Genomic DNA, 27813 nt, shown 5'->3' with positions numbered 1-27813 from the left:
CAGGTTAGAAACAGGGCGTGTTCTGTATGACATACTTAGAATGTTTTATAGTGGAAACAAACTGCCCTCTCTCTTGGGTGCTTGTTCCCACAAGCTTATTAAAGCAATCTGCTTTGAGGAGCGCAAACAGGAAAACACCCACTCTCCACAGTTCCGGTTGGTCTTCAACTGGAGCAGAGTACAGTAGGTCTCATGACATCTGGCATGTGACAGAAGATTAAAAGCACATTTCCAGGAACTGGAATTCAGAGTTGAAGGCCAATTTCTACAGGCACCGATACTGGATTTGACGGACAGTATTCCCTAATAACAAACCACATACTTGGGGTTCAGTTTAAGTGAAATGAGTGGACATTGTTCTTTCTCATCCTTGTTAGTAATAGTCTCACTTAGAACTTTCACTATTAGTCACTTGACAAGTATCAATATCACCTCCTATGAAGCTAAAGTTGTACTAACAAGAAAATAACCCACACAGATCTGAAGCCTGAATTCTCACTCGCCTTGCAACAAAACAGTGGAACCATTTAGACATATGAGATGTGTGCTGGGTGTGGTGTGAGATGTTATGCATTTAAGACTGGAATGTTCCTTGAGCAATCACATTTTTAGAACATTGCATTCCATGTTACAACAACTCCCCCCCCAAAACACACACACACACACAGCCTGAACTCTTATTGAATTGGCCAGAACAGCATCTCTGATAATTAATGTGAGATACACCGGTCTAGATGTATCCTGTGCTAAAATTGATTGTGTTAGGACAATAAACTCCATTATGATTCTACACAACACATAAACCAATAATAAAGTTAGAATAATTTCCAACACTGAATTTCACACCACAATTACCGTCCCAGATTTTGTCACCAAGTTTCCAATTCCACTTTATTTGGTACATTAGTACAACTTGGGTAGAAACATACAGACAAACATGACGTACAAGTTGTATGAAGTGAGAAGGCCTATGTCAGGTCATACTGTACATTAAGGTCTGACTGTTAGACGAGAGCAGTGCAGTGTCAGCTCAGAGGAGGCGGGTCAGAGGCCCAGTCCGGCTGCAGTCATTGGATGTCACAGAGCACCGTCGCATTCTGTGAGAGCCACACACGGATGCTATTGGACGAGAGAGGCGTCGAGACAGAAGGCGTGCGCCCCCCCCGTGATGCCATGGCGATGTCTGTTGGCAGATGTGACGTCAGAAGGCATGCGGCTGTGTGACGCTCTCTGCCTGCCGTCAGAGGGCGTGCGGGGAGGGGGCGGGGCCCAGTATGAGAGGAGAGAGGCGCAGCAGGGCCCGCACTGGAACGCCCAGCTGGCTGAACCGCAGCAGCAGCTCAGGGAAGGAAGGGATTCCTGGCAGAGCGGGGAGAGAGAGGTGGAGGAGAAGGAGGAGAGACCAGCAGGGGTGAGACTCAACTGGGGGTCCTTGTCAAAGTTCTAAGACTCCAAACAGAGCAGACAATCTAGAATTTTGATGGGTGCTTTTGGACAGAATTGGACGGGTTAAGGAGTGGGGGGCCGAGCCACTGTCGTGTCATTTCAGCCCTAGGCCGGTCTTACCTTCCAGGGGACTGTGGTGGAAGCTTCTGAGGCAGGGAATGGAGTGGTAGACCAGGAAACAGGCCAGCATGGTCGACTGTCTGCCCTCTGCCAGGGGCTGGTTCCTCAGATGCGCACACAGCACCTCACTGTTATCTGAGGGGAGAGAGAAAGAGGGGAAAGAACATTTACAAACTCGCACTCAAATATACATTTGTATTATTTATTTTTAACTATTCTTGGTGGAGAAATGTATGTGAATCACAAGAGCACATTCAGCAATCAAAACAAGTCAACAGGTCCTGCGTCAGTGCCTGGAGAAGTGATGTGTGGACAGTACAAGCAGGAGCTGGCTGACATGACACTGTCACCGGATCAGTTTGACATGTGGGTTTGGTGTTCTGTGGCAGTGTGCAGTCATTCCCACACTTGTGTGGCTGTCCCACCATGACATGAACTGAAGAGAACAGGCGTTAAGTGTCTCACAAACACACTCGCACACGCACAAACACATTACATTTAGACATTTAGCAGACGCTCTTATCCAGAGCGACTTACAGTAAATACAGGGACATTCTCCCCGAGGCAAGTAGGGTGAAGTGCCTTGCCCAAGTACACAACGTCCTTTGGCACGGCCGGGAATCGATCCAACCACCTCCTAATTACCAGCCCGACTCCCTAACCGCTCAGCCATCCTACCCCCCCCCCACACAAACATTTTGAATGCGCGTGGGGTACTACGAAGCCACACCCACCTGCCAGCCAGTGGTCGAGGGTCCCATCAGCGGTGTTCTTCATGACGGGCAGGAACTCTGAGCTGAGCAGCGCCCCCCCGCCCTGCCCCCCCTCCCGGACGCGGCCCTGCAGCGTGCGGCTCTCACACATCTCCAGCACCAGCCTCGTCTGCCACAGGGCGAACGTCTCGCTGGGCTCGCCCCTGCGCAGGCTCCGCACCGCCTGCACGGGAGGGAGACGAGGGGGAGGGCAGCACGGACCACGGAAAGGGAGCACACACACGGTCAAATCAAGCCGATTCAAATTGTGTTATGTTATATGTTAACGTATGTATGTATGTATGCATGCATGCATGCATGCATGCATGCGTGTGTGCATATAGCCCTTTTTACAAGCAATGTCACAGCGGGCTTCACATACGCCCTCAGAACTACACCTATACCAACCTAAAGTAGGTGGTATAGGCTAACCTAACCCTACGGGTGTTGTGGTCTCACCTGGTCGATGGCGATGTAGGTGGGCAGCATCTCGGGGTTCTCCTGGGTCACACACTCGTACAGGATGGCCGAGAACAAGGCCAGCGTCTCCTCTCTCTGGGGAATCACAGGAACGACAGAGGGATGTGCAGTGGGTGACTTCAATCAGACTCAAGGTGACTGGCTTTAAATGTAGTGCATTGAAATACTTAGGGTGCACTTTGGTTTGCTCAACTCATCTCAAGATGAGAGAACATATGAATTTGTAGAAAGATAAAGATCCTGATGATGTATGTGTTATTAACTTAAATTGAATAATCAAACAAAATCATTTAATAATTGTCTATATCCAGCAACAGCCATTATGTACACTTTGCCGGCCCGACCTTAATAAAATGGACTTCAAGTGATTATTAAAGTGGATTCTTCAAGAAATTCTCTGGAGAGGCAATTTTCTAATCTATTCTGAGGTTTGTGTCTGTCTGTAGGGGGTCAAACATACACTGAACCAGCATGCATAGCAATCCACCATAACCCCTCTACCAACAATCATCCTGTTCTTCACAAACGTACATTTTTCATGCCGTCCGAAGCCTTGCAGAAGTACTCGGCGAAGGAGACCAAGGCAGGGTCGGAGGTGAAGGTGGAGATGGCTTCAGGCTGAGGAAGACAGAAACACACAGGCAGTATGTACAGACAGTTCAGCACTGCAGATACTGTGGGTCCGGAAGGTTCTGCACAGCTCATTATGGTCTGCTTTGGATAAAATCATCCCTTTCATCATTACCATCATCATCATCACCATCATAGATGGGGGTAGGAGGGGGGGTGGGGGGCTGCTGTAGGCTGACAGGCAGATTGACACTAGGGCAGTAGCATACAGGGACGTAATACACAGACTGTCAATCACACTGCCCAGTCCGACCTCATGTAGGGTTCAAAGCCCCACGGCGACAACACTGCTGGTTCCACAGGGATTGGACCTCAGTGGGGCATTTTTTATATTGGCTGTTCCAAGATTCATTCATGATTCCCCCTCTGCCTGCGTGGGTCAATACAGACATGGAGGCTCATTAGCTTTGTATCGATCGGCCATGTGTTGGACAAATGATGCCAAATTAGTGTGTTGGCAGTTGTGTGTGTGTGTTCACCCAAATGCTGTTTCTATGAGTGCCTTGATCTTGGCTTTACGTAGAGGGTTATTATGTTTAAGGTCTGGATTTAGAACACCACACTGTTGAACCATTATCAAACATGTTGGACTGATCTTGACCAGCACTGCTATCATTTCAAGGGTATGTTGTCACGTATTAAACTTCTTTTTCCAGACCATCAAAAAGCAATTAATAAAACCTTGTGTTTTATGGTTTAGCACCTGGTCTTTGCAAGCTACTTCCTGTGTAAAGCACAACCAAGCCAAGTGTTGCTTCTTGTGCTTATCACAACATTCTTATCACATGCAGTATCTTCACATTATCGGGCCAGTTCAGCTGGGCCTTAAAGTCAAGCCAAGCTAGGCTGCAGGGTGAAGTGAGACCACAAAATAACTTCTGGGTCTGAACTGGCACACAGTACAGAGGTTTGTTGGCAGGACGATGGGGAAAATCCCTCTCAGTGTGTGGGCCAATCATGAAGCCGGTGTTAGGATGTGGCTGTTCTGTGGGAGCCAGGAAGCATGTATTCCTGTGCTGCGTAGTACCTTGAAGGTGCGGACTTCAGAGTTCCTGTTGTTGACGCTGGGTGCTAGCAGGCTCTTCCAGCCGCGCGGGTCGTCCTTGTAGGGCAGCTGGCCTGCACGCAGCTTCACGTACAGCACGCCATCTCTGGAGAGGATGGACCTGGGGAGAGAGGAGGTTCCAGGCTTGTTTTAAGAAATACATCTCAACATTGCACTTTCATACCTCCGCACAAATACAGTAGACAATTAAAAATACACACATATATATATATATATATATACTTACTCTAGATGCTGAGTTCCTTTACTGAGGTCTATGGACAGCTCCCAGTAACGAGGGCCTTTCACCCTAATCTGAGCAGACGAAAAAAAAAAAACAATGACAAAACTCCACTGCAAACTCTGCAGGCTGACTGTGTGCCCCCCCGAGGACAGCGCACCTGGGCTGCAGCCTCAAGGACTACATGTTTATGGAGCGCTGAGGAAAGTTTACCCGTGAGAGAAGCTGCAGTTCAGGCAGCATGGTGGGAGCCATCAGCTCCACGGTGGTCTCCTCATACCACTGGCTCTCCTGGAGACACACAGCACACAACACTGTGACACCTCACAACATTGCATCTGCCATATTACAGAGTGTGTGTATATGTATATATATATGTATATACACAGTATACACACACTTCATACACCTTCCCAACGCAAACATCCAACCGTTTTTCATGATTAAAAAAGTTACTAACACACACACGCACTGATATATACAGTCACATTATTAGTCATATAAGTAAGGATGGATGTTAACGGCATGTATGAAAAATATATATACACTAACACATATATAACAAGAGAGAGAGAGAGCTACATTATGTGTGTGTGTGTGTGCACATGTGGGATATGGAGTGTGTGATTGGTGCTAACAGCAGCTGGTCTCCCCTCTGCTGTTCCAGGTAATTGAAAGAGGGAATGCTGGGAGGATAGACGTCCTCCACAACCAACCTTCAACAGCCCTCACACACACGTCCAGACACACACACACACCTCCAGACACACACACACACCCCGACGCAAACATCCGCCCCCTATTCATGACTAATGATGGGACAATTATACAGAAAACAACAGCATAAAAGAGGAACTGAAATGACGCAAACAATGATTGGTTTAGTTGACTGGAAACCACACCAAGCGTACAATCATTTCAAATAACTGAATCTGCTGAATATTTGAAAGACACACTCTCTTTTTTTTTTTTTTTTTGCTTTGTGTTAAGTTTCTTATGGGGTGGCGCTTTTGCTCTGCGTGCCAAGATTAAATCAAGTGCGCCTTGAGCATTTCAAATATTTCAAATATTTGAAATACGCACTCAGCCAAGCCGGTCCTGCTGAATGTTAAAAACACTGTGGTGGAGTTGGTGATAGTAACGGGTGACCATCGGATCCTCTAGGCTTCACCATTACAGTGCTTTCAGACAGACGGACTCTTGGGTTAGCTGAGTACAAAAAACATCTGCTCCAAAATAAGCTTTGTGAATCTGTTAAGTATTTACGCCTGAGGCAATGGCTTTTCTATTTGAACCAGGAATCTGGGCCATCCAACCACAGAGTTAACAGTGACCATTTATTCAGCATGGCCATGGTATTTCTAGATCATTCCAACTCTGGAAGTGGTGGAGGAGCCAGACTTATTCCAGGTGTGTTGAACTTTTCAGTTGTGGCTACAATTAGCACTGAAGCGCTGGGCTAATTCTTCCAGGCTGTGTCGTGACCAACCTAGGCCAGATGTGGCCGGCGATTGGCTGGTTTACCTTGTATGTGACGTCCAGCAGGGCGTAGCAGGGCTTCAGGGTGTCCACGTCCACCGGCACCAGCAGACGAGGCTCGGTCGCCAGCACCCCGAGGTGTCGCAGGGCCTGGAGGTGGTACCTGGGGGTCAAAGGTCAGAGTGTCCTGGAGTGATCCCACAAGGATGGAAGGAAGGTCACAAGCTGACAGATGCAGGGCCGGAGTGAGGGGGTTGATATGTTACCTGTTGTCGGTGCTGTGGGCAGGAAAGTGTGGGTAGAGGGCGCAGAGCAGGGCAGCGATGGCAGAGTTGGATGTGCTTAGAGTGTATCTGGTAGAACAACAAGATAACAGTGCATATTCCTTTTACTAAGCAGACATTTTCATTCAAATGTTGCGTACAGCATGGGGGGGGGATTTTAACCTTCAATCTCCTGTTCTGCAGTCTTATGCTCTAACCAAACAAGTCCCACACACTACTACACTAACTCTGAAACTCCGGAACAGAAAAGCACCCCCAAAAATATACTGTACAAATAAACGTTATTCTATTTGCAAACAATTGAGTTCCTGTTTTAAAACAGTGGTATATTGTTGTGGTAGCTGACGTCAACTTATCTTACAAAAAGCCCCACTTAAATCTAATAGCAGGGGGGGGGGGTTAAGTGTGTGCTTGGCCTGGTTCACACAATAATGGGGGTTTGGAGAGGGAAGGCACTTGTATGGGTTGGTCCAGGTGACGGAGTTGCTTTGCCCTCCCCCAATAAAACGGACGCTCAAGAGATTACTCTTCAACCCATCAACTGCCAATCACCCGGTCTCCGTGGCAACAGCCAAAGACAATTGAGTGGGTTTGTAGCTGTATCTCGCGAGGTGCTCTGCTGAAAGACGTGTTACAAGCACAGACATGAGCTTGGTGACAAAACGACACCAACCGCCCGGACTTGATGGTTTGACACTGGTCTCTCTGTGCGCTAAGAAGGAACTTCCTCTGGCGCGTTGAACACCGGACGAAACGTGCAGCATTTTAATACATGAAAACGTTGAGGTGTGCTCAACATAGCTTTAGTCATTTGCAATTCAAAATGAGTCACAGCCTTAGCTCTGGCAGTTTCAAAGTGACATTCAGTACTGATGTCAGTCTGGGGTCGCACTCTGAAATAAGACTGACTGCTTCAGTCTGACTTGTCAAGGCACCCAGCTGGGATAGGAACTGGCTACCTCCAGACATGCAGGGCTGGGGGAGGCCACACTGCAAATATGAAGAGAAAGGGGGGGGGGGGGGGGAAGGGAGGGATGAAAGAAAGATAAGACCGTAACACGAAAGGAATGTGATAATGAGTGAAAGACAGGCGCCATGTATCTGCTCTGCTCTGCAATCTCTCTTTCTGAAGGCCAGTGTGTGTTTACAGCTCAGAATGATAGACTGGGTGTACACTGCAACAACCCCATCCACATGGAAACCTTGCATTTGCAGCGTGGGCCTCAAATTGTCCGCTCTAAAATAAGAAAACCAGTCACAATGCAATGTCTGAAAACAGACTCAAAGTGGCAGATTTCGTCTCAGTAATTAGAAGGTGTGTTAGAGAGCCCACAATCACTGGGTTTAGACGGCTCCTTTGTGCTCCATGTCAGGCCTTGCAGAGCGGACTCCATCTTCTAGTGTGTGTGTCTGTGTGTATCTGTCTGTGTCTGTCTGTGTGTGTGTGTGCGTGTGCGTGTGCGTGTGTGCGTGTCTGTGTGCGTGTGTGTGCGTGTCTGTGTGTGTGTCTGTGTGTGTCTGTGTGTCTGTGTGTGTCTGTGTGTGTCTGTGTGTGTCTGTGTGTGTCTGTGTGTGTGTCTGTGTGTGTGTCTGTGTGTGTGTCTGTGTGTGTGTGTCTGTCTGTGTGTGTGTGTCTGTCTGTGTGTGTCTGTCTGTCTGTGTGTGTCTGTCTGTCTGTGTGTGTCTGTCTGTCTGTGTGTGTCTGTCTGTGTGTGTCTGTCTGTGTGTGTCTGTCTGTGTGTGTCTGTCTGTGTGTGTGTGTCTGTGTGTGTCTGTCTGTGTGTGTGTCTGTCTGTGTCTGTGTGTCTGTCTGTCTGTGTGTGTGTGTGTGTCTGTGTGTGTGTGTCTGTGTGTGTGTGTCTGTGTGTCTGTGTGTGTGTGTTCACCTGCCCCCTCCCAGGAACAGCAGTCCCAGGGCCATGTGGTGGGCCATGTGGAAGCCGTAGTTCATCTCTCCGCTGGTGCGCTTGTGGAGGAAGCGGCAGAGCTGCAGCACACGCAGGTTCCCCGAGCCCGCCATCACCATGGAGACGGCCAGCAGGACCATACTCAGACACGTCTGCAGGTTGTAGGGGCCCGTCTGGGGGGGGTATAATCATAGAGCACCACGATAACCCCCCACACACTCACATAAACTGGTCAACGACTGGGACAGTCAGCTGTGGTGGTTCAGAAGCAGACGGTCAAACAGAATGGATCAAAATGAACAGCCCCCCCCTCCAAACAAAACTCAGACTTACAACTGTGGCTGTAGCTGATGTCAAACCTTGCATGAAGGTCCTGGCAAACTTGTACTATGGGGGAAACAGATTGGTCAAAACAGAAATCAGTCTATTCAAAACAGCCAAGTTCTGAGAGAAACAGTGAGGTGAAGTCTCATACCAGGCAGTCGAAGGCGTCCGAGTTGGCAGAGCCGGCGAATCGGAAGCCCACAGCCATACAGGCTCCTGCGATGATGTAATCATGGGCCTGGCTAAAGTCAGGAACACACACACACACACAGCAAACACAATTAAAGACCAAACCCAGGCATCAAAAAATGTACGACCAAATGGGCCCAATTTAGTCAGTCCATTGGCCAGGCCTGGAGGTGAGTGATTCTACTCACGCCAAAGTCTCCATGTTCAGGTCCTCCGACACCACTGTGCTCCCAATGTTCTCCTTGATTATCTACAAGCAACAACAGGATCATTTTTGCCAGTCATTATTTCTAGACAATCTCCATCAGGATTGTTATGCCCACACAAACATTCGTACCCTCGTGACACTGAGCTCGTTTGGGGATGGGAAGAGGTTTCCTGGTTAGACGTTTCTCATTAAGAAATCAGCACGCAACATGATCAACACAGTCATCAAAAGATTTGCAGTTTCCAGCTGCTCATGTTAATTGACTGACATAATGGCCCTTGTGCTCCTAAAATGCCAATGTGTACACGCGTGTGTGATTACCTGGGGAACATTGCTGCTGACCCAGTCCGAGTTTGGCAAGATTTCATCCCACATGATGATACACCTGGCCAGGGTCTGAAGAGAGAGAGAGAGGGAAAGAAATGGAGAGAGGGAAAAAGATGGAGAGAAAAAGTGAGTGTAGACAAACCAATTATGAGTCTAGGACAGCCGGCAGGCCTTACTACACCCTAGGTACTGCATACACAGTCCGATACTATTACTCTCTCTCTAACACACCCACACCCACACACACACTCACCCTCAGAAGCAGAAATTCTGGCTTGATGAAGTCCAGGAGGAACATGGTGTCCGGGGCTTTCAGCCAATCAGCTATGGACCTGAGAGAAGGAGGTGACAATGACTTGTTAACGCCATCCCAGGGCTCTCATCCAATAGGAGAGCAGCACCACTAGAAGGTGAGAGGGAATGAGATGTGCTGATGCTCTTCATGATATAAAAGACGGTTGAAGATTCTGATCCCATCAGAACTAAGAGGAACAGAAAGTTCTCAGTGTGGGTGAAATGGAGCCCAAACGGCCAGCGAAGACATGGGCAGCGAAGAGGCAGGAAGGGGGTGAGGCAGGAAGGGGGTGAGGCAGGAAGGGGGTGAGGCAGGAAGGGGATGAGGCAGGAAGGGGATGAGGCAGGAAGGGGGTGAGGCAGGAAGGGGGTGAGGCAGGAAGGGGGTGAGGCAGGAAGGGGATGAGGCAGGAAGGGGGTGAGGCAGGAAGGTGGTGAGGCAGGAAGGTGGTGAGGCAGGAAGGGGGTGAGGCAGGACACCAGGGAGGACTGCCTGGTCACCTGTTGTTGGTCTTCAGGTAAATCATGGCCAGAGCCAGAGTGGCCCCAGGACAGGTCACATCCACGTTGATGGTGTCACCCTCCTGTGAGAGGGAAAACACCCAAATGAAGTCACGCGCTCGCGACACAAAACCACTACTTGGACGTCCTAGTCGACATCAACTTCTCTCTCCATCTTTAATATGGTCCTTGCCGTGTCAGTGCGGGGGGGGGGGGGGGGGGGGGGGGGGGGGGGGGGGGGGGGGGGTACCTTGATTTGGTAGCTGGGGGACTTGTGTTTCTCCCTGTTGATGCCAGCATGGGTGCGTCGGTGCCCACCAACCATGTACTGGTACAGCTGCTCTGGCACGTTGAGATCGGTCATGCCGATCAGGTTACTGCCGTGCTGAGGGGCGTTAAAGATGGGGTGGGGGAGAGGTGAGGTAAAAAAGAAGACGAAAAACAGGACAAAGGAAAGGAATAGTCATGTCATGAGATGTGTGAAATGCCTTCTCATTCAAGACACGGTTTCGTTGTCATCGTCTTGTTTGATAAAAGACTTCAGAGAGAGGCACTGAAAGTCTTAAAAGGAGCACAGAGTCCCTTCATCTTATCGTGTGTCACTCTTTTGAAGTGGGTTAGAATGTCTTTCAGTCACCCGGTTGGTTTTTTCCCGTCGCATTCCACGTTGTGGGCAGGCAGCGCCCTGACTGTGCAGCTGCAGTGCTGCAGCAGTGGAAACACCTCCCGCTGTACTCACCCCCAGACACACCATGCCCAGCGCCAGGCCTGCAGCCAGCGAGTACGACTCTCTGTCTGTGCAGTACTCCATCTCCGGGCCGGGGGGCCGACCTGCGGGGGGGGGGGGGGGGGGGGGGGGGGACACACACCGCGGTTGTCACCGGTTACACTTCCTCCACAGAGCTTGCTCCCAACACTGGGGTCAATTCTACCCCCTTGTCAGTCCATTTCATCAGACCTTCGGCCACGTCCCCGTCTCTCCCTCAACCACCACCCCCCCCTCCCTCCTCCGCCTAAGGACCCCAACTCCCTCCCCCCCTCTCTACCCAGTGTCCACCCACCACCACTTCCTCCCCCCCACCCCCGTTCCTCCCTCACCTATCTCTGCGAGGAGGATCTCGGCGTTGTGGCGGTGGCCGGTGCCCTGGTACACCAGGCCCACGCCCACCACGGCGGCCACCTGCACGTTGTGCGGGACGTCCAGCTCCGTGGAGGTGGGAGGCAGCAGGGCGGGGATGTGGATGCTAAGCAGCCGGGTGATGGACATGTCCATGGTGCCCAGCTTGGCGGCCGACACTCCCAGCAGCAGCCCTATGCTGGTCATCTCGTGGCCCTGGGAGGAGCGGGGAGGAACGGGGAGGGGAGGGGGAAACGGTGGTCGGGGGTGGGAGGAAATAGAGGTTAGTCCCGTCAGACGAAGCGGGACAGGTTTCATTAGACCCCTGTGGGTTCCAACAGGATGTTGCACGTCAGGCTGTGTTTGCTAATACCGTGTTGTTGCGGGAGAGGCAGCCTCTTACAGACCACAACAGGACTCCACCCCCACAGCTACAGTACATCGAATCACATCACGTCGCCGAACGCCTCGCTCCTCTGAGGGGCTTTATAATAGTGTGACATTCTTAGCGACCCCTAGCTGGCTTCTATTAATATTTTCAATTGGCCGTCAATGGGCTGTTCTACTTCAGTACCACTAAAGACTTCAGATAGCCATGAGGCCCCGAGTATACAGAGTGTGATGAGGAGGAGCAACACATTTCTAAACTACAGGTAGTATTATATGTGTAGAAGTTTCAATAAACTCCACTGAACCTAAATGGAGTTATCCATGAAGTAATTATGTCTGGGCACTCAAGCCAAGGATGAGACTGGATCACCTAACCATGCACTCAAATACAGGCTTCTCTATTTTCGGTGAGCTAAGATAACTCACACCCCACAATGAGTTCGTAGTAAAGTATGAGCCAAGCGACAACAATAACCACAGTTGTTTTCTCAGTGCAGACTGAACCGGAGTTCAGCGATACGGTACAACTTCCAGACCACAGATCAGATCTCCAGCAGAGTGACTGACTGGAAATGAGAGGGCAGAACGCGTCAACAGCAGACGCCCAGTCAGACTGAAACTGGGCTTGATGTGACACTAGGCCTTTCCCACTTTCATGTGAGAAAAATAACAGGATGCAGTCCGTTTGGCGACAGCCAGAATGCAGCGGAACCCGAGGCAGCTATCGGGTTACCTGGCAAAGCGGGAGGAACTACACCAGTTCTGTCAGCAACAAAGGCTTCTGGTGGTTTGGATAGTTTCTCTGAATGACAAATGCAGAACTGGCATTATTTGCGATCAATTCGTCAGAAGTGTCTCGGTTTGTGGTGAGAAGAAAACTTTGCTAGGTTTTTCGGCAAGCCTGTGTCGAGGCTGTTTGTGAATGTGTGTAGGGGGTGTTTGCGAGTGTGTGGGGGGGGCTGTTAGCGAGTGTGTGTGGGGGGCTGTTAGCAAGTGTGTGGGGGGGGGCTGTTAGCGAGTGTGTGGGGGGGCTATTAGTGAGTGTGTGGGGGGGGGCTGTTAGCGAGTGTGTGTGGTGGGGCTGTTAGTGAGTGTGTGGGGGGGGCTGTTAGCGAGTGTGTGGGGGGGCTGTTAGCGAGTGCGTGGGGGGGCTGTTTGCGAGTGTGGGGGGGGGCTGTTAGCGAGTGTGTGGGGGGGCTGTTAGCGAGTGTGTGTGTGGTGGGGCTGTTAGTGAGTGCGTATGCTCCGACGCTAGCGTACCCGTCTCTGTGTGTGTATACGGTGTATAATGCATCTTCACCATCCTCAGATAGTCGTGTATATCGGCCCGTGCGCAGAGGCTACCCTACTGTACGTCTCCGCGTGTGGCAACCTCACCTTGGTAAGATAGTCGTGTATGTTGAGCGTGGCCAGCTTGGTCAGGTGTCCGTTGAGGCCGAGGGCCATGAGGAAGCCGGCGTACTCGTTGGCCAGCTCAGGGATCTTGGGCTTGTTGTAGGCGATCCAGGCCGAGTCCACCTGTGAGGCGGGGGGCGATGGTCAGGCCGGCCGCCACCCCGTTATGGAAGCTGGACCAGCCCGTCATGTTGGGGGGGACGTCGATGTTGCCGCTGTTCAGGTCCACCATGGTGTTCCTGGGAGGGGCACGGCCTAGGAAACAGGACAACGTTCTCAAATGGCATACAAAAGCAGACGTATCGAAACTTATGGTGATAGTTCAGTCAAGAACAGTCAAGTTCCTCAGTCAAGAACACCATTTTGAAAACTGAGGGGTTTTTTTTGTTTGTCACCTGTGAGGTTGAGCTTGGGCACTGGCAGGGGCTCTGTTGGCACCGGGTGGTAGGAGAAGAGGGTGAATAACCCCCTGCCCACAGGCAGCGCCATGGTCCTCTGGCACAGCTGCAACAGCCTGGAGTCGACAGAGAAGAGGGTCACGAGTTCCATTCTGCCCCTCTAATCATGTCACCATCACTCAATAAAGCAGTTGAAGAAAGAAATCATTTAAAAACTATTAAATAAATAAAAAATACACAAAAAAGCCTCCCTCCCTCTCTCCACACTCACTTGTTCTCCTTCTCCTCGATGTACTCGTGGTCGCTGACCTCGGGCAGGTGGACCACGCTGACCCGGACGGGCCGGGAGCTCTGCAGCAGGCGGCGGGCCTCCTGCACCCTCAGGTCCTGGCTCCAGATCAGGCCGATCACGTCCTGGTTGAGCTCCGTCATGCCGTCCTCCTCCTCCTCAGCCTCCGTGGTGGTGGGCGGCTCCAGCGACAGCCCCGGGCCCACCGGCTGGAGGTGGACGCACGCGCACACACACACACACACACACACGTCACATTAGGCACACACTTTACACTTACATTCACAAACATCGTTAAACACACACAAAGACCCACAACGCCAACCCCTTCTAACAGAGTTGGTTTTTTTTAAACAGTAAAAGAAGCATCTTCCAGTTTGTCCATAGCTTCACTTACAGCTTTGCCTTTGGCCAGGGTGAGTTTGTGGGCTTGCTTGGTGAGATCCTGCCGTCCAATCAACAAACAGACGTCTTCCGACCAATCGGAACAGGGCTGCTCTCGGCACTGGTAGATGGCGTCTCGGATGGGCAACGCCACACCGAAGGGGACAGACTCCAGGTCTTTCAGGGTGAAACCTGAACCAAACACAAAGCAGCCATGGACCATGGATGGAAGTCACACCAGCCAACCTGCAGGAGGCTTTTAACCAGCAAATCCAAAAGCACTTACCTGCTGAGGTTAACCACACCACCAGCTTCTCAGCTAGACTCTCATTCGAGGATTCAGTCTTCCCGCTGCTCTGTCTAGCAAAGGAGAACACTTGAGAATGAGCAGGAGTACTGGTTAACTACCAAGACTATAACTACCAAGACTATTTAGACGTCCATTTTCCCGATCACTAAAGCGCTGGACTATCCCATTCTGCCTTACAGTATGCACTCATCTGGATTCAATGACACATGGCCGAGCATGCAGGCTTACCTCCTGAAGTTAGCTTCAGAACCACTCTTCCTCTGGCCTGGGAGGGGAGGGAGGGAGGGTGAGAAAAAGGAAGGGGGAGAGAATTGGCTTCAGGTGAGGTGTTGGCACAGGTCGGGGGATGTAGGTCAACCACAATGTGAGAAGAGAGCAAAGGCTGAAGATCTAAAGAGACTTCCTGCCCTTTCATCAAACTCAATGTGATGTCTCTCCGGGTGTCGCGGCCCCTATGTACGTTCTCATGCTAACAACAAAGCTATATTGAAAGGGAATGTTTTTGAACATGGAGAAGGGTTAAGCTGGGTGTGTTCACACACACACACACACTATTTCCCCCCCCCCCCCCCCCCCCCGTCTGGAAGACAGTCACTCACCAGCAGAAAACTTGGCCAAGTATTTGGACATGTCGACCGAAATGGCATTCTCATCTCCAACGATATACAAGGCATAGCTCTGTCATGGGCCAGCAGGAGGGGGAGGGGCCAGGGGGGAGAGGAAATAAATGCAGGAAAACAGCCGTCAGCATCTGGTATCTGCAGTGCAACCATTAGTGGTGATGGGGATGTCACTGAGGCTTTGCTTGTAATGACGAGTGTGTGTGTGTGTGTGTGGGGGGGGGGGGGGTGTAGACAAAGGAGAGAGGGGGGGAGCAAAATAGAGATGGAACAACAGAGTAAAGCAGAGGGACGGTGTGACAGCAGAGTGGTGGAATGAGAGAGAGAGGGAATGAGCGAGAGAGAGAGAGAGAGAGAGAGAGAGAGAGAGAGAGAGAGAGAGAAGGAATGAAAGAGGGAATGAGCGAGAGAGGGAGAGAGAGGTATATGGGAGTAAATAGATGAGCTGCACGATGGCTCTCCGTCTCTCAGTGGTGATGTGCGTTACCTCACTTATCCTGAATGTGGGGAGACGCACAGAACCTGGTCATCACAACCTCGCCCACCTCGCTTAACCCACCCCCACCCCCACAACCACCCCACGCCTGCCCTCCAGCCATCCATCTCCCTACCTTCGTTTCTATTGAGACGCTGTCTCTGCTCTCTCTCTCACACACACACTTAACTAAATATGCACAAATACAAATGACGTTGTCATGAGGTCTCTTGTTTACACACTAGCTCACATGCACATATTTTGCTCTAGAATTCAAATCATTAATAAACAGAACAAAATGTATATCTCTCTTCCTCCTCTTCCTCTTCTCCCTCTCTGACCACTGAGTAGACCCCAGTAATATGAGCTTGTGACATTTAAACAGGACCATGTGAGCAAGTGCCTGCATGTCAGCAAAAAGATGACTCGGAACAGACTGGAAGGACCCGACATCTGCGACAGGAAGCAACAAAGCTGAACGTCTAATCCAGCAGTAATAACCGCTGCTCCTGTTACCAAACGGCATCATGTCTACCAGTATGTTTCAACCCTGACTTCCAGAGGACACCGCCATCTTTAATACCGACGAGCTACTGATGATGATGACGTCGTCGTACCAGAACCAGGAGTCGGGTCCTCTCGCAGATGCCAGGCAGGAAGGGAAAAGGTGGGACTTCCTGCCCTCTCAGACAGCGGCTGAGCCAGCCGAACACGCAGGGAGGCTCGGCCCTCAGGAACGCCGGCTGCTGCATCTGCTCCAGCTGGGCTGTGGAGGGGAGGGGCATGCCCCACGTTACTACAGGCACGTTCCCTCACACGACTCTCCGCCCGTCGATAAGAAAGGGTCTAGTTAAGGTAGCTCTTGGTGGGACAGTGAAGGTACGTGAGGGACTGAGTGACGTGTGGCAGGAGAGAGCAGCAGGAGAGAGCCGTGAACCCGTGCTGTGTGGCGTGTCTCACCCTGCTCGACGACACAGACTTCAGTGAAGGAGGTGATGAGGGAGGGGTAGTCTCTCCAGTACAGATCGATGTACTGCTCCAGATGAAGGTCTCTGGAACACAGGCCCACGCCCACACACACACACACACACACACACACACACACAATTAGTAGGTCATGAGAACGGCTGTACTAGTTCGCTAGTTGGACATTTAGTCAATATAATTAATCCACGGCCAGCCATAACCACCTCCACTTCAGCAGAATGGCAAATGGATAAATCAAAATTTGCAAAACACTTTAACTCTGGTGGTGCGTGTGTTAGCAAACATCTCCTGTATTAACACAAAGCTCCAGTGAAATGAGTGTCACCGGTGCTTGACTGTCCCTACTTCAACTCTTCCTTTAATGTGGACAGCTGAGCGGCTTGTGGTGCTGTGAGGATCCACAGTGCGGGGGCACCCTGCTCACCAGCTCTCATTAACGTCACCCGGCTGTGTGCGCTCAGCACCAGGTGTGTGACATCACTGGGAGTGTGACACTGGCTGTGTGCTCTCAGCACCAGGCTGACGTGTGTGACATCACTGGGAGTGTGACACTGGCTGAGAACACGCTGGCTGTGTCCAGACATGCTATTCTGTCTGGCGATGATCTATCATCAGATTGCCGATTTCTCTGTGAGAATCCTTCTTCTACGCCCCCCAATCCCAACCTCCGGCTCTGAGCACAAACATCACCACCACCTCTACACACACACACACACACACACACACACACACACACACACTCCACAAAACTGTGGTTTGACTCCTACGCAAGCATCTCCTTCTCCTCCACACCAAACACACTGTCTCGTTCTACCTGGCTAGCTGTTGCAGCAGGCTGACCAGGGCCCTGGCCCCGCCCCTCTGCAGGTCGTTCAGCTGCATCTCCTGGTAGAGCAGGTGCAGCACGTAGAAGAGGGCGGGGATGTGGGGGAACAGGGGGGCGGAGCTGTCCAGCCGCAGGGTGGGGCTAGTGGGAGGGGACTGGGATTGGGAGGAGGAGTCCCCGGCAGAGGGTTCGCTTGTTACGGTCTCCAGACCAGCCAGCCTGCACACCATCTGCCGATGGTAGTGACAGCCCCGAATATATTCCCAGTCCTAGAAACGCCCACATGAAATACAACACAATGGTCAAACACACCCACCAGTGATCAAAATAAATACAAGCAGTAGATTATTGCAGAAGCACCCCTCCCTCCCCAGGCAACACAACGAACATAAACATGTCCCAGAGTTCTACAGAGAGGTCCATTAAAAACCGGTTTGATCCAGGCCTGAGTCATCCTTTACCGCAGGTCAGCCTAAATACATGCAGTCCTACATACGGTAAACAAGCTGCTCTGGAACGTCACACTACCCAGAGGCTCATTCAGCATGTTGAGTGTTTTGATCATTCGCTAACGACCAAACAGGCTTTTAAAAAGTGGTAGAAACACAGAAACACAAACTTTAACAACCTACTAAAACTATGATGTTGAACACAGAGACTCTAGACAACAAAGCAAAGTATGAAAACATTACCAGTGACCGCGTGACCATGACAGCCAAGTGCAATCGGTAGTGGAATTAATAGAATAACAGCCGATGTAACCATAAATAAGGTGACTGACTCAACGTGGCCAAATGGATGCATGTTCTTAACCCCTCCTTCAACCTGAGCATGCTGAGGACGCCCTGAGGACGCCCTCTCACTTCAGACCAAAGCAGACCCACTCAGATACAGAGCCATGGCCCGTGCTCGGGCCGGCCTACCTCATCAGAGCCTGTCTCGGCCGGCCGAGCCTTCTTGGCAGCAATCACAGGAGAGAGGGGCACTTCAAAATGGAGCTGAGGACACAAGAACCCAAGGTCACGCCAGACTTCGACTCGTCCTTTCTCATCAGGCTTGTTTGTTTCCAGCAGCGCGCTGGGCGTGCGAGCGTAAAAACAGGAAGTGGGGGCCGCGCTCACGTTGCGAGTCCAGCGCAGGCGTTCTGTGTTGTAGCCCATGAGGCTGATGAAGCAGGTGACAAACAGGTTCCACTCCAGGTGAGCGCTGGGCCCGCCAGGGGCGTTGTAGATGCTGTACCACTTCACCAGAACCTTCATGGCCACGTCCTTAGGAAGGACGAACCGCATCGCCTGCAGACACTTCCTCACTACAGCCACGGGGGGGGGTGGAGGGGGGGGGGTGGAGAGAGACACAGAGGAGAGAGACAGAGACAGACAGCGAGAGAAGACAAAGGTCATTAATCAAGGTGGGTCAGTCAACAACAGATAAGTCAAGAGGATTTCCAAGCAAGACGATGATATTTCATCCTGAGAAACCACCAACTCACGACTCACTACATCTCCCCCCCACCCCCCGCCCCCCAAAAAAACTCCCACAGCCAGCAGGTAGACAACCACGCATTAATTAGCTCCTGTGCCATCGCCAAGCTACACCCAATCAGACACCTAATCATCTCCGCCCTGCTATCTTAATTGGACGACAGAACTACAAAAGGTCAGAATAGAACAGCAGAACAGGATAAATGCCATTCCATTAGAGAGCGAGTCCTGATCTCAGGGATCAATTAGTGACTAATGCAGAGGAACGCATTAGGGGAGGAACAGGTACTAATTGGCTACCAATTTCCGAAACAAAAGATGGAGGGGGGGGGGGGAGCAAAGATTTTAATAACTAGACAAAAGAAATGATCCATTTTGTTAATACAAACAAGCTCCCCTATGGTGATTTTTTTTTTTTTTTTTTTACAAACAAAATAAGCTGCCTCGGCTGTTTAGATCTAGCCAGTCCCCCTTGAGGTATTCACACGCTACTAGCTCTGACACTATCATCGGTTTTCAGCCTTATTCTGCCTTGTTTTCCACTGGCCACTTTTTCATTTGTACCTTTTACACGGCAGTAGATAACATCAGCCTGTTCTGTCTCCTGTCACCAAGTCACTGTTGTATACACAGGAGACACCCAGGCTGCACCACATGGAACAATCCACACGTCATGAACGAAAAGTCATATCAGACCTGGAACATCGCAACAGGAAATGCACTTTCATTCATGTTTATGTTGTGTATGCCTCAGTGCATGGTAGTCCTGTCTGCTGCACACAGAACACAGGACAGCGAGCGGCAGGCAGCTTTCTGGACGGCACACAGACAAACATCCCCAGCCAACAGGCCACAGAGCCACTGGACTACGGAGCAACACCCCTCCGATCTGCTGAAGCAATTATCATCAGTTAGCACGTGTGTGTGTGCGTGAGTGTGTGTGTGTGTGTGCGTGAGTGTGTGTGAGTGTGTGTGGGCTGGAGCGAGGGCTCGGAGTGTACCCCTCCCTCCCCTGTCCACAGGCTGCTGTACGTCAGCGTGTGACAGCCTGTGGCTCGCAGCACTTAAACCCAATTTTGGCGAGGCGATCGGCAGCATGACTCAGCTCGGTGCCGGAACATTCCCCTTCCACCGTCTCTGGTCATGCATATCAGTGTGGTTCACCCTGCTGTAGGTGGCTCTTACCCAGCTCAGATGTGGCGATTTCAGGGATGGATATCCTCAGCATTGTGCCATTACTGAGCTCCTAAAGAGAAAAGACATTTGGAATAAATTCCTCGAGATTATAGGGGGGAGGAGCACAATTTGAATCCCACAAAAACGCGAAATATTAATCTGACAAGTTACCGACTTCCTTTCTGGTGGCAGCGTTCCACGTGCATACATAGGTCAACATTTGCAAGCAGCTGAAGTTCAATACACCCAAACCACCCTTAAACTGACACGTTTGGTGCTGTCCAGACATGTCAGATGTCACAATAGGATTTGCCTGAGATTGACACATTGCAGGAGTCAAAAGTGATCAGATATGGCATGAAGACGGCCCTAAAGTGGTCGACCAGTCACTAGCAGTCACATATTGCACTGGGCTAGAGAATGACAGCCGTGAAGAGAGGTCGAGGGGCGATCAGGGAAAGGGGGAGGGACTAAAGGAGTTGTGTTCAGGAGAGGTGAGTGGAGCAGAACAGAGGGGGGGGGGGGGGGGGGGGGAGCGAGGTATACAAGTTGGTGTAGAGAAAGTTCTCCTCTTATCCACTATGTGGTATCAATTAAAAGCCATTCGATACATTCGACCGACAGACAGACAGACAGACAGACAGACAGACAGACAGACAGGCAGCCATACAGACAGACAGGCAGACAGAGACAGGCAGACATACAGACAGAGAGGCAGAGAGGCAGAGACAGGCAGGCAGGCAGACAGACAGACAGACAGACAGACAGACAGACAGACAGACAGACAGGCAGACAGGCAGACAGGCAGACAGGCAGACAGACAGAGGAGGCAGAGAGGCAGAGACAGGCAGACATACAGACAGGCAGAGACAGACAGACAGGCAGACAGACAGACAGACAGACAGACAGACAGACAGACAGACAGACAGACAGACAGACAGACAGACAGACAGACAGACAGACAGACAGACAGACAGGCAGACCCACCAGAGTCACCCTGTTGCTGACAGGGTCTCGGAGAGCTTGGATGTATGGCACCATTGTTTGGAAGGGGTAGTCGTCCTGCCAGGACCAATCAGGGAGCTTGGTGGTTGACCCCTTAATCTCTGACACGGGAGACGGCATAGCCATCTGGGAGATAGAGAAGGTCAGAGTTCAAGTCAGGAAATATCATCATTCCTCAGATAGACAATCCTTGATAATCTTTGGTCTTCTTCTGGAACGTTGTAATCTACAACAGTAGTTCAGCTTTCATACATGATATTGACAGGACTATTTTTAGTGTATCCCCCCCCCCTCCATCTGTAAAGGTAAAAAACAGCCACGCTGTGATCTCGGGTTGCAATCTAATTAGAGTATTGATCAGAGCGTGTACGCAGTCCTCATCCATCACAGGGGTAAGTTCTACAGAAGGCCTAATGGCTCCTTTTATAGAATAATGAATAATGACGGCCACAGCGGAAAACTCCGGTTCAGACTGAAGTTGGGCCATTAGTATTATTAAAACTTACTGCTCCTATCAGACTGCCAGCTGGGTCTGACTGGTGCAATAATCTCCAGTCTCATCAAACAGATTTAACAGCATCCATTCATATCCATGGATTGAGGAGTATTGTACCTCATCCATGGTCCTGAGGTGTCTGCCAGTGGCTTTGGCAGGAGTGCTCACACCCTCGATGGGCATGCTCTGCTGGCCGCTGTGGTTGGACAAGCTGAAGCTGGGGGATAGGAGACCGGGGACAAACACCTTGCTCACCTGGGATAGGATCAGAAGGAGGGCGGGACAATTCAAATCAACCAATAGACATGGAGGAATAAAAAGCTAATCAGGAAGTGGGCTGTTTGTGTGGAAGGACTATGTTCTTGGTTACCCTGGTGACTCCTGTGTACAGAGCCAGGCTGCCATTGGTCTCCAGAACCAACATGGCGTCTATGTGCTAGAGGGAAGAAGAACACAGCTTGAGGCAGATTGTTCCATCTAAACCTTCAGGATTTATTCATTATAAGGTTTTTATAGTTCTGTGTTGTACAATGGTGATTTATTGCTTAAAAATAGATGAACACATCACTCCATGAAGGAATAATACATGCGCTGTTTGTTTGGTGGACTTTACCTCTAAAGGTGCAGCATCTTTGGCAGGAAGGGAGACCACAGATGGGAAAATAAGCTGAGAGGGATTGTTGCTCTCTATGAATTTAACACACCTGTGAAAACAACATACTTGTTACATACATGAAACAGAGTGAGAGTGACAGAGCGAGAGAGAGAGAGAGAGAGAGAGAGAGAGAGAGAGAGAGAGAGAGAGAGAGAGAGACACTGGTCTTGCCTGACCTGACCTGAGCTGTTGGTGGGACTCCACCAGGAAGCAGAGGTAGCGGTTCTCACAGAGGTCAGAGGTCAAAAACACTTTGGATGCCTGGCAGCTCATCTCCCTGGGTGACAAACACACAGTTTACCTTCCAAGGCCCAACAGCAAAAGCCTACACACACACACCATACATAACCACATTATAAACTATAAAGTAAACAAGTCTTTACCCATTCAGCAAGCACAGACATTTCAAAAACAGCAAAAACTGGATTGCAAGGATCCCACAAAATACACCAAACACAGCCAATAGCATGTGGACACCGCTCAGTTTACAGACACCTGCTTGTTGAACACTAAAAGACAATATAGTAGTGTAGTAACTGCCTGTTACCTGTGGGGGGCAGCAGTGGCCGGGTCACTCCACAGCTGCTCCATGCAGAGGTCTGGTACAATGGGCTCCATATCTGGCCCCAGCAGCGACTCGTTGACGGTGCTGTTGGGCGAGGGCAGCAAGCTGGGGTGCCCCCTTGGGGACAGGGAGTGGTATGACACATTGAAGCGAGCTGCACCCGTAAAGGAGGGCGCCGCCATGCCGGGGGAGTGCGACCGACTGGAGGAGAGGACGAGAGAAGAAGAAACAGAGTTATTACTGAGTCTCTAGCTAGTTACCTAAAGCAAGCAGCTCCAACAGAGCCAGTTCTCTGGATCCTAGATTTCCCTCTGAGGAGTGAGCGAGTGTTTTAGGGTTAGGGTATGCATGATACCCTACGTACTGTCCGCACTCTCGTAAACACCCACAGCCCAATCTGACCTGAGGGCGGCCATGTTGGAAATGCTCGGAGAGTGAGTCCGCGAGTGGTGGCCTGGAGAGGACGTCATGCGGCTGTGCAGGGCGTGGCAGTGGAGGGGGGAGCCTATCCCCACCCCGATGGGGGAGTCGAGCCGGGGGACGCTCCTGAGGTGAGAGGTCAGGAAGCTGGGCCCCACGAGGCCCTGCTGCGCCCTGCTGCCCATCTGCTCGGGCCACTTCAGCATGGCAGCCTGCTCCTGGGGTCAGACAGCACGGTCGAGGGTTGGCATCAGGACGGAGGGTTATCAGCAGTACTATGTCTGACAAATGTGTTGCAGGAAATGTAAGTGAAATTGTTTATTTCGTTAGCGTTGCTAATGATGTTAACCCTTTCAACTTGACATAACTCAACAAGAATGCAGTGTGTTTAAAATAATGAATGTTTTTTTGTAATTGTTTAAATGTATTATCAGATTACCTTTGTTTTTGCGCTGCATGCTGTAAATCGAATTACCTCATGGATATTATGTAACTAGACTTTAATCTAAAATTGTCACAATAAAAACCTTTAAAAATGTGAATACTGAACTACTACTTTATCTTACTTCAGACGTGACTTTGTGCAGCGCCCACACTGAGTGGTTTCCCTGGACGGTGTCGTAGGTTACCACTATGGAAGGCTCACTGCAGGTGAACACTATCTTCATGGTGCTATCCGACACATATTGCACACTAGCTGCTTCGAACAGACCTGCCGGACACAGAAAAGACACACACACACACACACACACACACAGGAGATGAGCCCCTAATGAGCCTCCTTCTTAACCAGCACTAACAAGGCAGTGATTAAGATCGACTGAACAGAACATCCAGGCATCCCACTGCATGATGATGACCGAGGACCAATCCAGCCTCTAACGCACGGCCCTCCACATAGGACGCATTTGTGGACGACATGTTGAAACCTATAGAACACTCAACTCAATGGAAATGAGTCATAAGTCGTTGGTGCGAGTGCTTGTAGCTCACCTGAAGGTCGGCATATGACCGGAGAGATCTCATCCAGAGGGTGTAGCATGCTGAACACCGTAGGTAGTGGCTCCCTGAGAAACACAAACAGTCATTGTGCCCCAAGTACATAGCAGATGCCAACAAGTGTGTGTCCGTGTGTGTCCGTGTGTGTGTGTGTGTGTGTGTGTGTGTGTGTGTGTGTGTGTGTGTGTGTGTGTGTGTGTGTGTGTGTGTGTGTGTGTGTGTGTGCGTGTGTGTGTGTGTGTGTGTGTGCGTACCTTATAGGGCTCAGAGGTGCGTCAGATGCAGGGTTCTTGCGCTCCAGCAGCAGCCCAAACTTAGTGGGCCACAGTGTGGAGACCTGGGAAACAACACAAACCTGATTGGCTCTCAACCACAACACACTCAAGGGGTTCCCGCAACTGGCCGGGTAAACAAACCTTACTTAATTATGACTAGTCGGTATAGATAAAAATAACAGCACACACTCCCATAAATACGCACGGTAGACATGTACACACGCTCTCGCCAAGGGTAGTTAATTCACATCCGGACTAATGGTGTTTTTCCATGCCACAGCCTCTTGTCAGCTGTCAGTGAGCCAAATCATCCATTATAACTGCTTATGAAGACAATAGGCAGAACCTGGGGAATATCACAATGTAACTAGCTGTGTAAAACTACTGTAATTGCCTTCTACATAAGCAGCACTCCCAACCCCCAATTTCAATCATCCACACAAACCAACAAATGAGTAAGCAGGCGAACAGGAAAGCCAGGTTCTCACTTGAAAGGGCAAGGGGGAGATGAAGTCCTTTCCGGACACGCTGTGGACGTTGACGCATGTGCTCTGGACGATGCACACGGTCTGCTCCTCAACGTCATGCTCTGTACGTGAGGAGGAGAGGGACACATTGTGTTTGTTTACATGACCCATCATCAGAATTATTGCCCAATAAGAAAACCTTAAGAAAGCAAGTCAGTAAGTAAGCCTTGCTGCTCTAGAATGACGTGTGGGTCAGAACCTCGTGTTGTCAGGCATGCTAGTATTTTCAAGCAAGTGCTCCTTACTTACCATCCTTATTCTTTGGTGGGACACCAAAGTTGCACCATAAGGCCTAGTTAAAATAAATACATTAATTAATTGATAGTCCCTGAATACAATCTGTATGACTGACTGTAATGTGTTGACAATATGCCAAGCTCACTCTGGGTTTAGCAGGCCTACCTGTTGCACCAGGCTGTCCACAGTGAAGGCCTTGTATACACTGGAGGCCTGATTCCTGCTGCCCTGGCTCCAGATGACCATGTTACCTGCTGTATACAGCTCCTCTTCATAATCAACATCACCACTGTCTCCAACACAACCCTTCCTCAGCTGCCAACATTCCTGCAGAACAGAGACCACCGGTATAACAATTGGGATGCGATTCACTTTTATGATTTAAGGAAAGGAGGGAGTAAGCAAGGTACGAAATAATATTGTGATATTGAGTTTTAACTTGTAAATGTACCCTCTCATTCTCCTGTAGAGTGACCTCCTGGAGGGAGCCCACCAGGCCAGCGGCCCCATCTGACGACCAGAGCTCAGAAGCTGGCTGCAGCTGACGGAGCTGTAGGTTCACAGCGTTCGGGTGGTTCTTGCAGTGCTCACGGCCAAACGGGACAAACGACTGCAATTCCCCTGCGGCTATCATTGTGGCTCTCTCTTCATACACGTTCGACATGAGTTCCAGATATCAGCATTATTTCTGGTGAAGAGGACAAGACGGGGAGAAGTGGAATTGTTAATAAAGAGGCGGTCCTCACTAGGTTTAATATAGCTATAATCTGTTGTTTCAAGCATTTATTTATGCTCAGGTTAGTGGCTAGCTTTGATGGTTTCACTGTATCATTCACGTCTAGCTGGAAGTGTGTGTTCTGATTAACCATGCTAGCAGTAGTTTAACAGTTGTAACACGATAACTAGCCTATAACCATGTGACACGATAGTTGATCAGTAGTGATTTAAAGACCGGTAATTTCAGTCCAGCAATGCATGCATGTCATCATTAAATGTTTGTAGTCTAACTGTTACCCTTCTGTTTTGGGTAACAGTTGATTCAATGAGTGCCTTGAGTGGCAAAGACTCAATTTACAGCAAGCTTGCTACAGCTAGTTAGCTCTAGCTCGTGTCCTAGTATTGACACCAAAACGTCCAATTAAAATACATAACGAGCTCAAACTTAACACTAGGCTTCGATATATCGCCAATGGTTAAACCAAGTGCTAGCTCCTCAAATCTGTCAAGCACTGCATGGTCAGCTCACCTTGCTAAAACGTTAGCTATATTAGCTAAATAGCTAGATAACGTTAGCATAAGCAGAAGGAGACCGGCGCAAACCTGATAATAAGGAATAGTCTGTATCGTCTCGCAGTCCTTGTCTTTTACTTATTTAACCCTTACTTGTGTATCGGGTGATTACCAATATCAGCATAAACACTACTTAAGTCAACCCATTAAGGTAAAGATCGCAAAATAAGCTTTTCAAATGTGCGCGGACATGTTCCTGTCTCGACTCCGAGGTTCACGCCCTCCTTGTTTCAACCAATCACAGACCGAATAGGGCAGCATGACGTATGGCGGTGAACATTTTTTACACATTAACACTGACAGGGGTTGTTTTAATGTTGTTTGAAATGAATGATAAAGTGGAAAATTATTTTAAAAATCTACACACTTTCCTCTTAACAGCCAGGAGGGAATGTCTGGGGCTTCATAACGTGGAACACGGACAGAATATCGTTGGTGATGCTCACGACTCCAGGTGACACACGGAACAGATGTGTCAGGTCAATATGAACCCAATTGTGACTAAATGGTCGCCTATTCCCCGGGCATGTCTTCCAAACTAGGTTGTGCTCTCTACCAATATATATGTATGTCCCCAGACAATAACAATTTTTTTTTTTTTGCTGTATTTATTGAATATAATTGTTTTTTGTATATTGTCTGGAAACCATTATGTGTCCCTCTCACGCACCTGCCTTTTCTCTTATTTGCAGTGGTGTTTTAAATTTCAAATAAGGTTTTGATTTCCGGACACATGAACATCAATCACAAGAAAAAAATAGCAATACGTCAAACATGTGAAAGGTTTTTGCTCGTGCCTCTCCCGCAAATGTGTCCCTGAAAGTAACTACTCTTTCCTCTCGTCCAGCAGCAAAATCAGAGATATTACCAGTGTAAGGCTATTCTACAAGTTTTTGAAATTCATCAGCAATCTGTATTACAAACAAAGTAAACAAAGAATAACCCACAAAAATCCACAAAAGAATGTGTTGAAATGTAGGATTGAATTCCGATCTTAGATTTATAATTTAGCATTTAGCATTTGAGGATACAAGGAAAGGGCAACTTGGCGAGAGACCAGAGAGACAAAGCTGTAATGTGATTGTTCCGGATGACCCGAGGTCCCCAGAGCACTGTGGGTAAGGCTTTGTTGCTTTAAGAAGACTAATGAAGATCTGAAAGGATATTATTGTATGTAATGTCTTCCATGTGGCTTGAAAAACAAATAACTTTACAGCATTAGTTACGATACAATGAAGAGCTGGTTGTTTAATTGATCCGTTGCAGGAT

The 27813-nt window shown here is 49.7% G+C and overlaps 1 protein-coding gene across 1 annotated transcript; it reads right to left on the bottom strand.

Moving 5' to 3' along the window:
* Positions 1–192: 192 nt before the first annotated feature.
* On the bottom strand, positions 193–26587 carry anapc1 (anaphase promoting complex subunit 1). Its single transcript, XM_047029441.1, is given in 49 exon segments — positions 193–1359; positions 1567–1701; positions 2301–2502; positions 2778–2873; positions 3330–3416; positions 4456–4594; positions 4721–4788; positions 4928–5005; positions 6239–6356; positions 6460–6546; positions 8364–8557; positions 8718–8771; positions 8860–8950; positions 9086–9147; positions 9427–9501; positions 9686–9764; positions 10228–10310; positions 10478–10612; positions 10967–11058; positions 11326–11560; positions 13112–13264; positions 13266–13384; positions 13525–13643; positions 13799–14025; positions 14214–14392; positions 14487–14560; positions 14739–14775; positions 15110–15188; positions 16223–16371; positions 16566–16657; positions 17407–17687; positions 18342–18416; positions 18540–18727; positions 20085–20145; positions 21063–21206; positions 21694–21831; positions 21947–22012; positions 22190–22280; positions 22413–22508; positions 22779–22997; positions 23199–23434; positions 23783–23928; positions 24210–24283; positions 24470–24552; positions 24979–25079; positions 25267–25309; positions 25420–25581; positions 25706–25942; positions 26501–26587. Coding segments are annotated over 48 exon segments (5874 nt in total). The 5' UTR covers positions 25919–25942; positions 26501–26587; the 3' UTR covers positions 193–1240.
* Between the last annotated feature and the right edge of the window lie 1226 nt (positions 26588–27813).

This window comes from Hypomesus transpacificus, chromosome 11, assembly GCF_021917145.1.
Source record: "Hypomesus transpacificus isolate Combined female chromosome 11, fHypTra1, whole genome shotgun sequence".
NCBI lineage: Eukaryota > Metazoa > Chordata > Actinopteri > Osmeriformes > Osmeridae > Hypomesus > Hypomesus transpacificus.
This window is presented reverse-complemented; position numbering and strand designations above follow the sequence as displayed.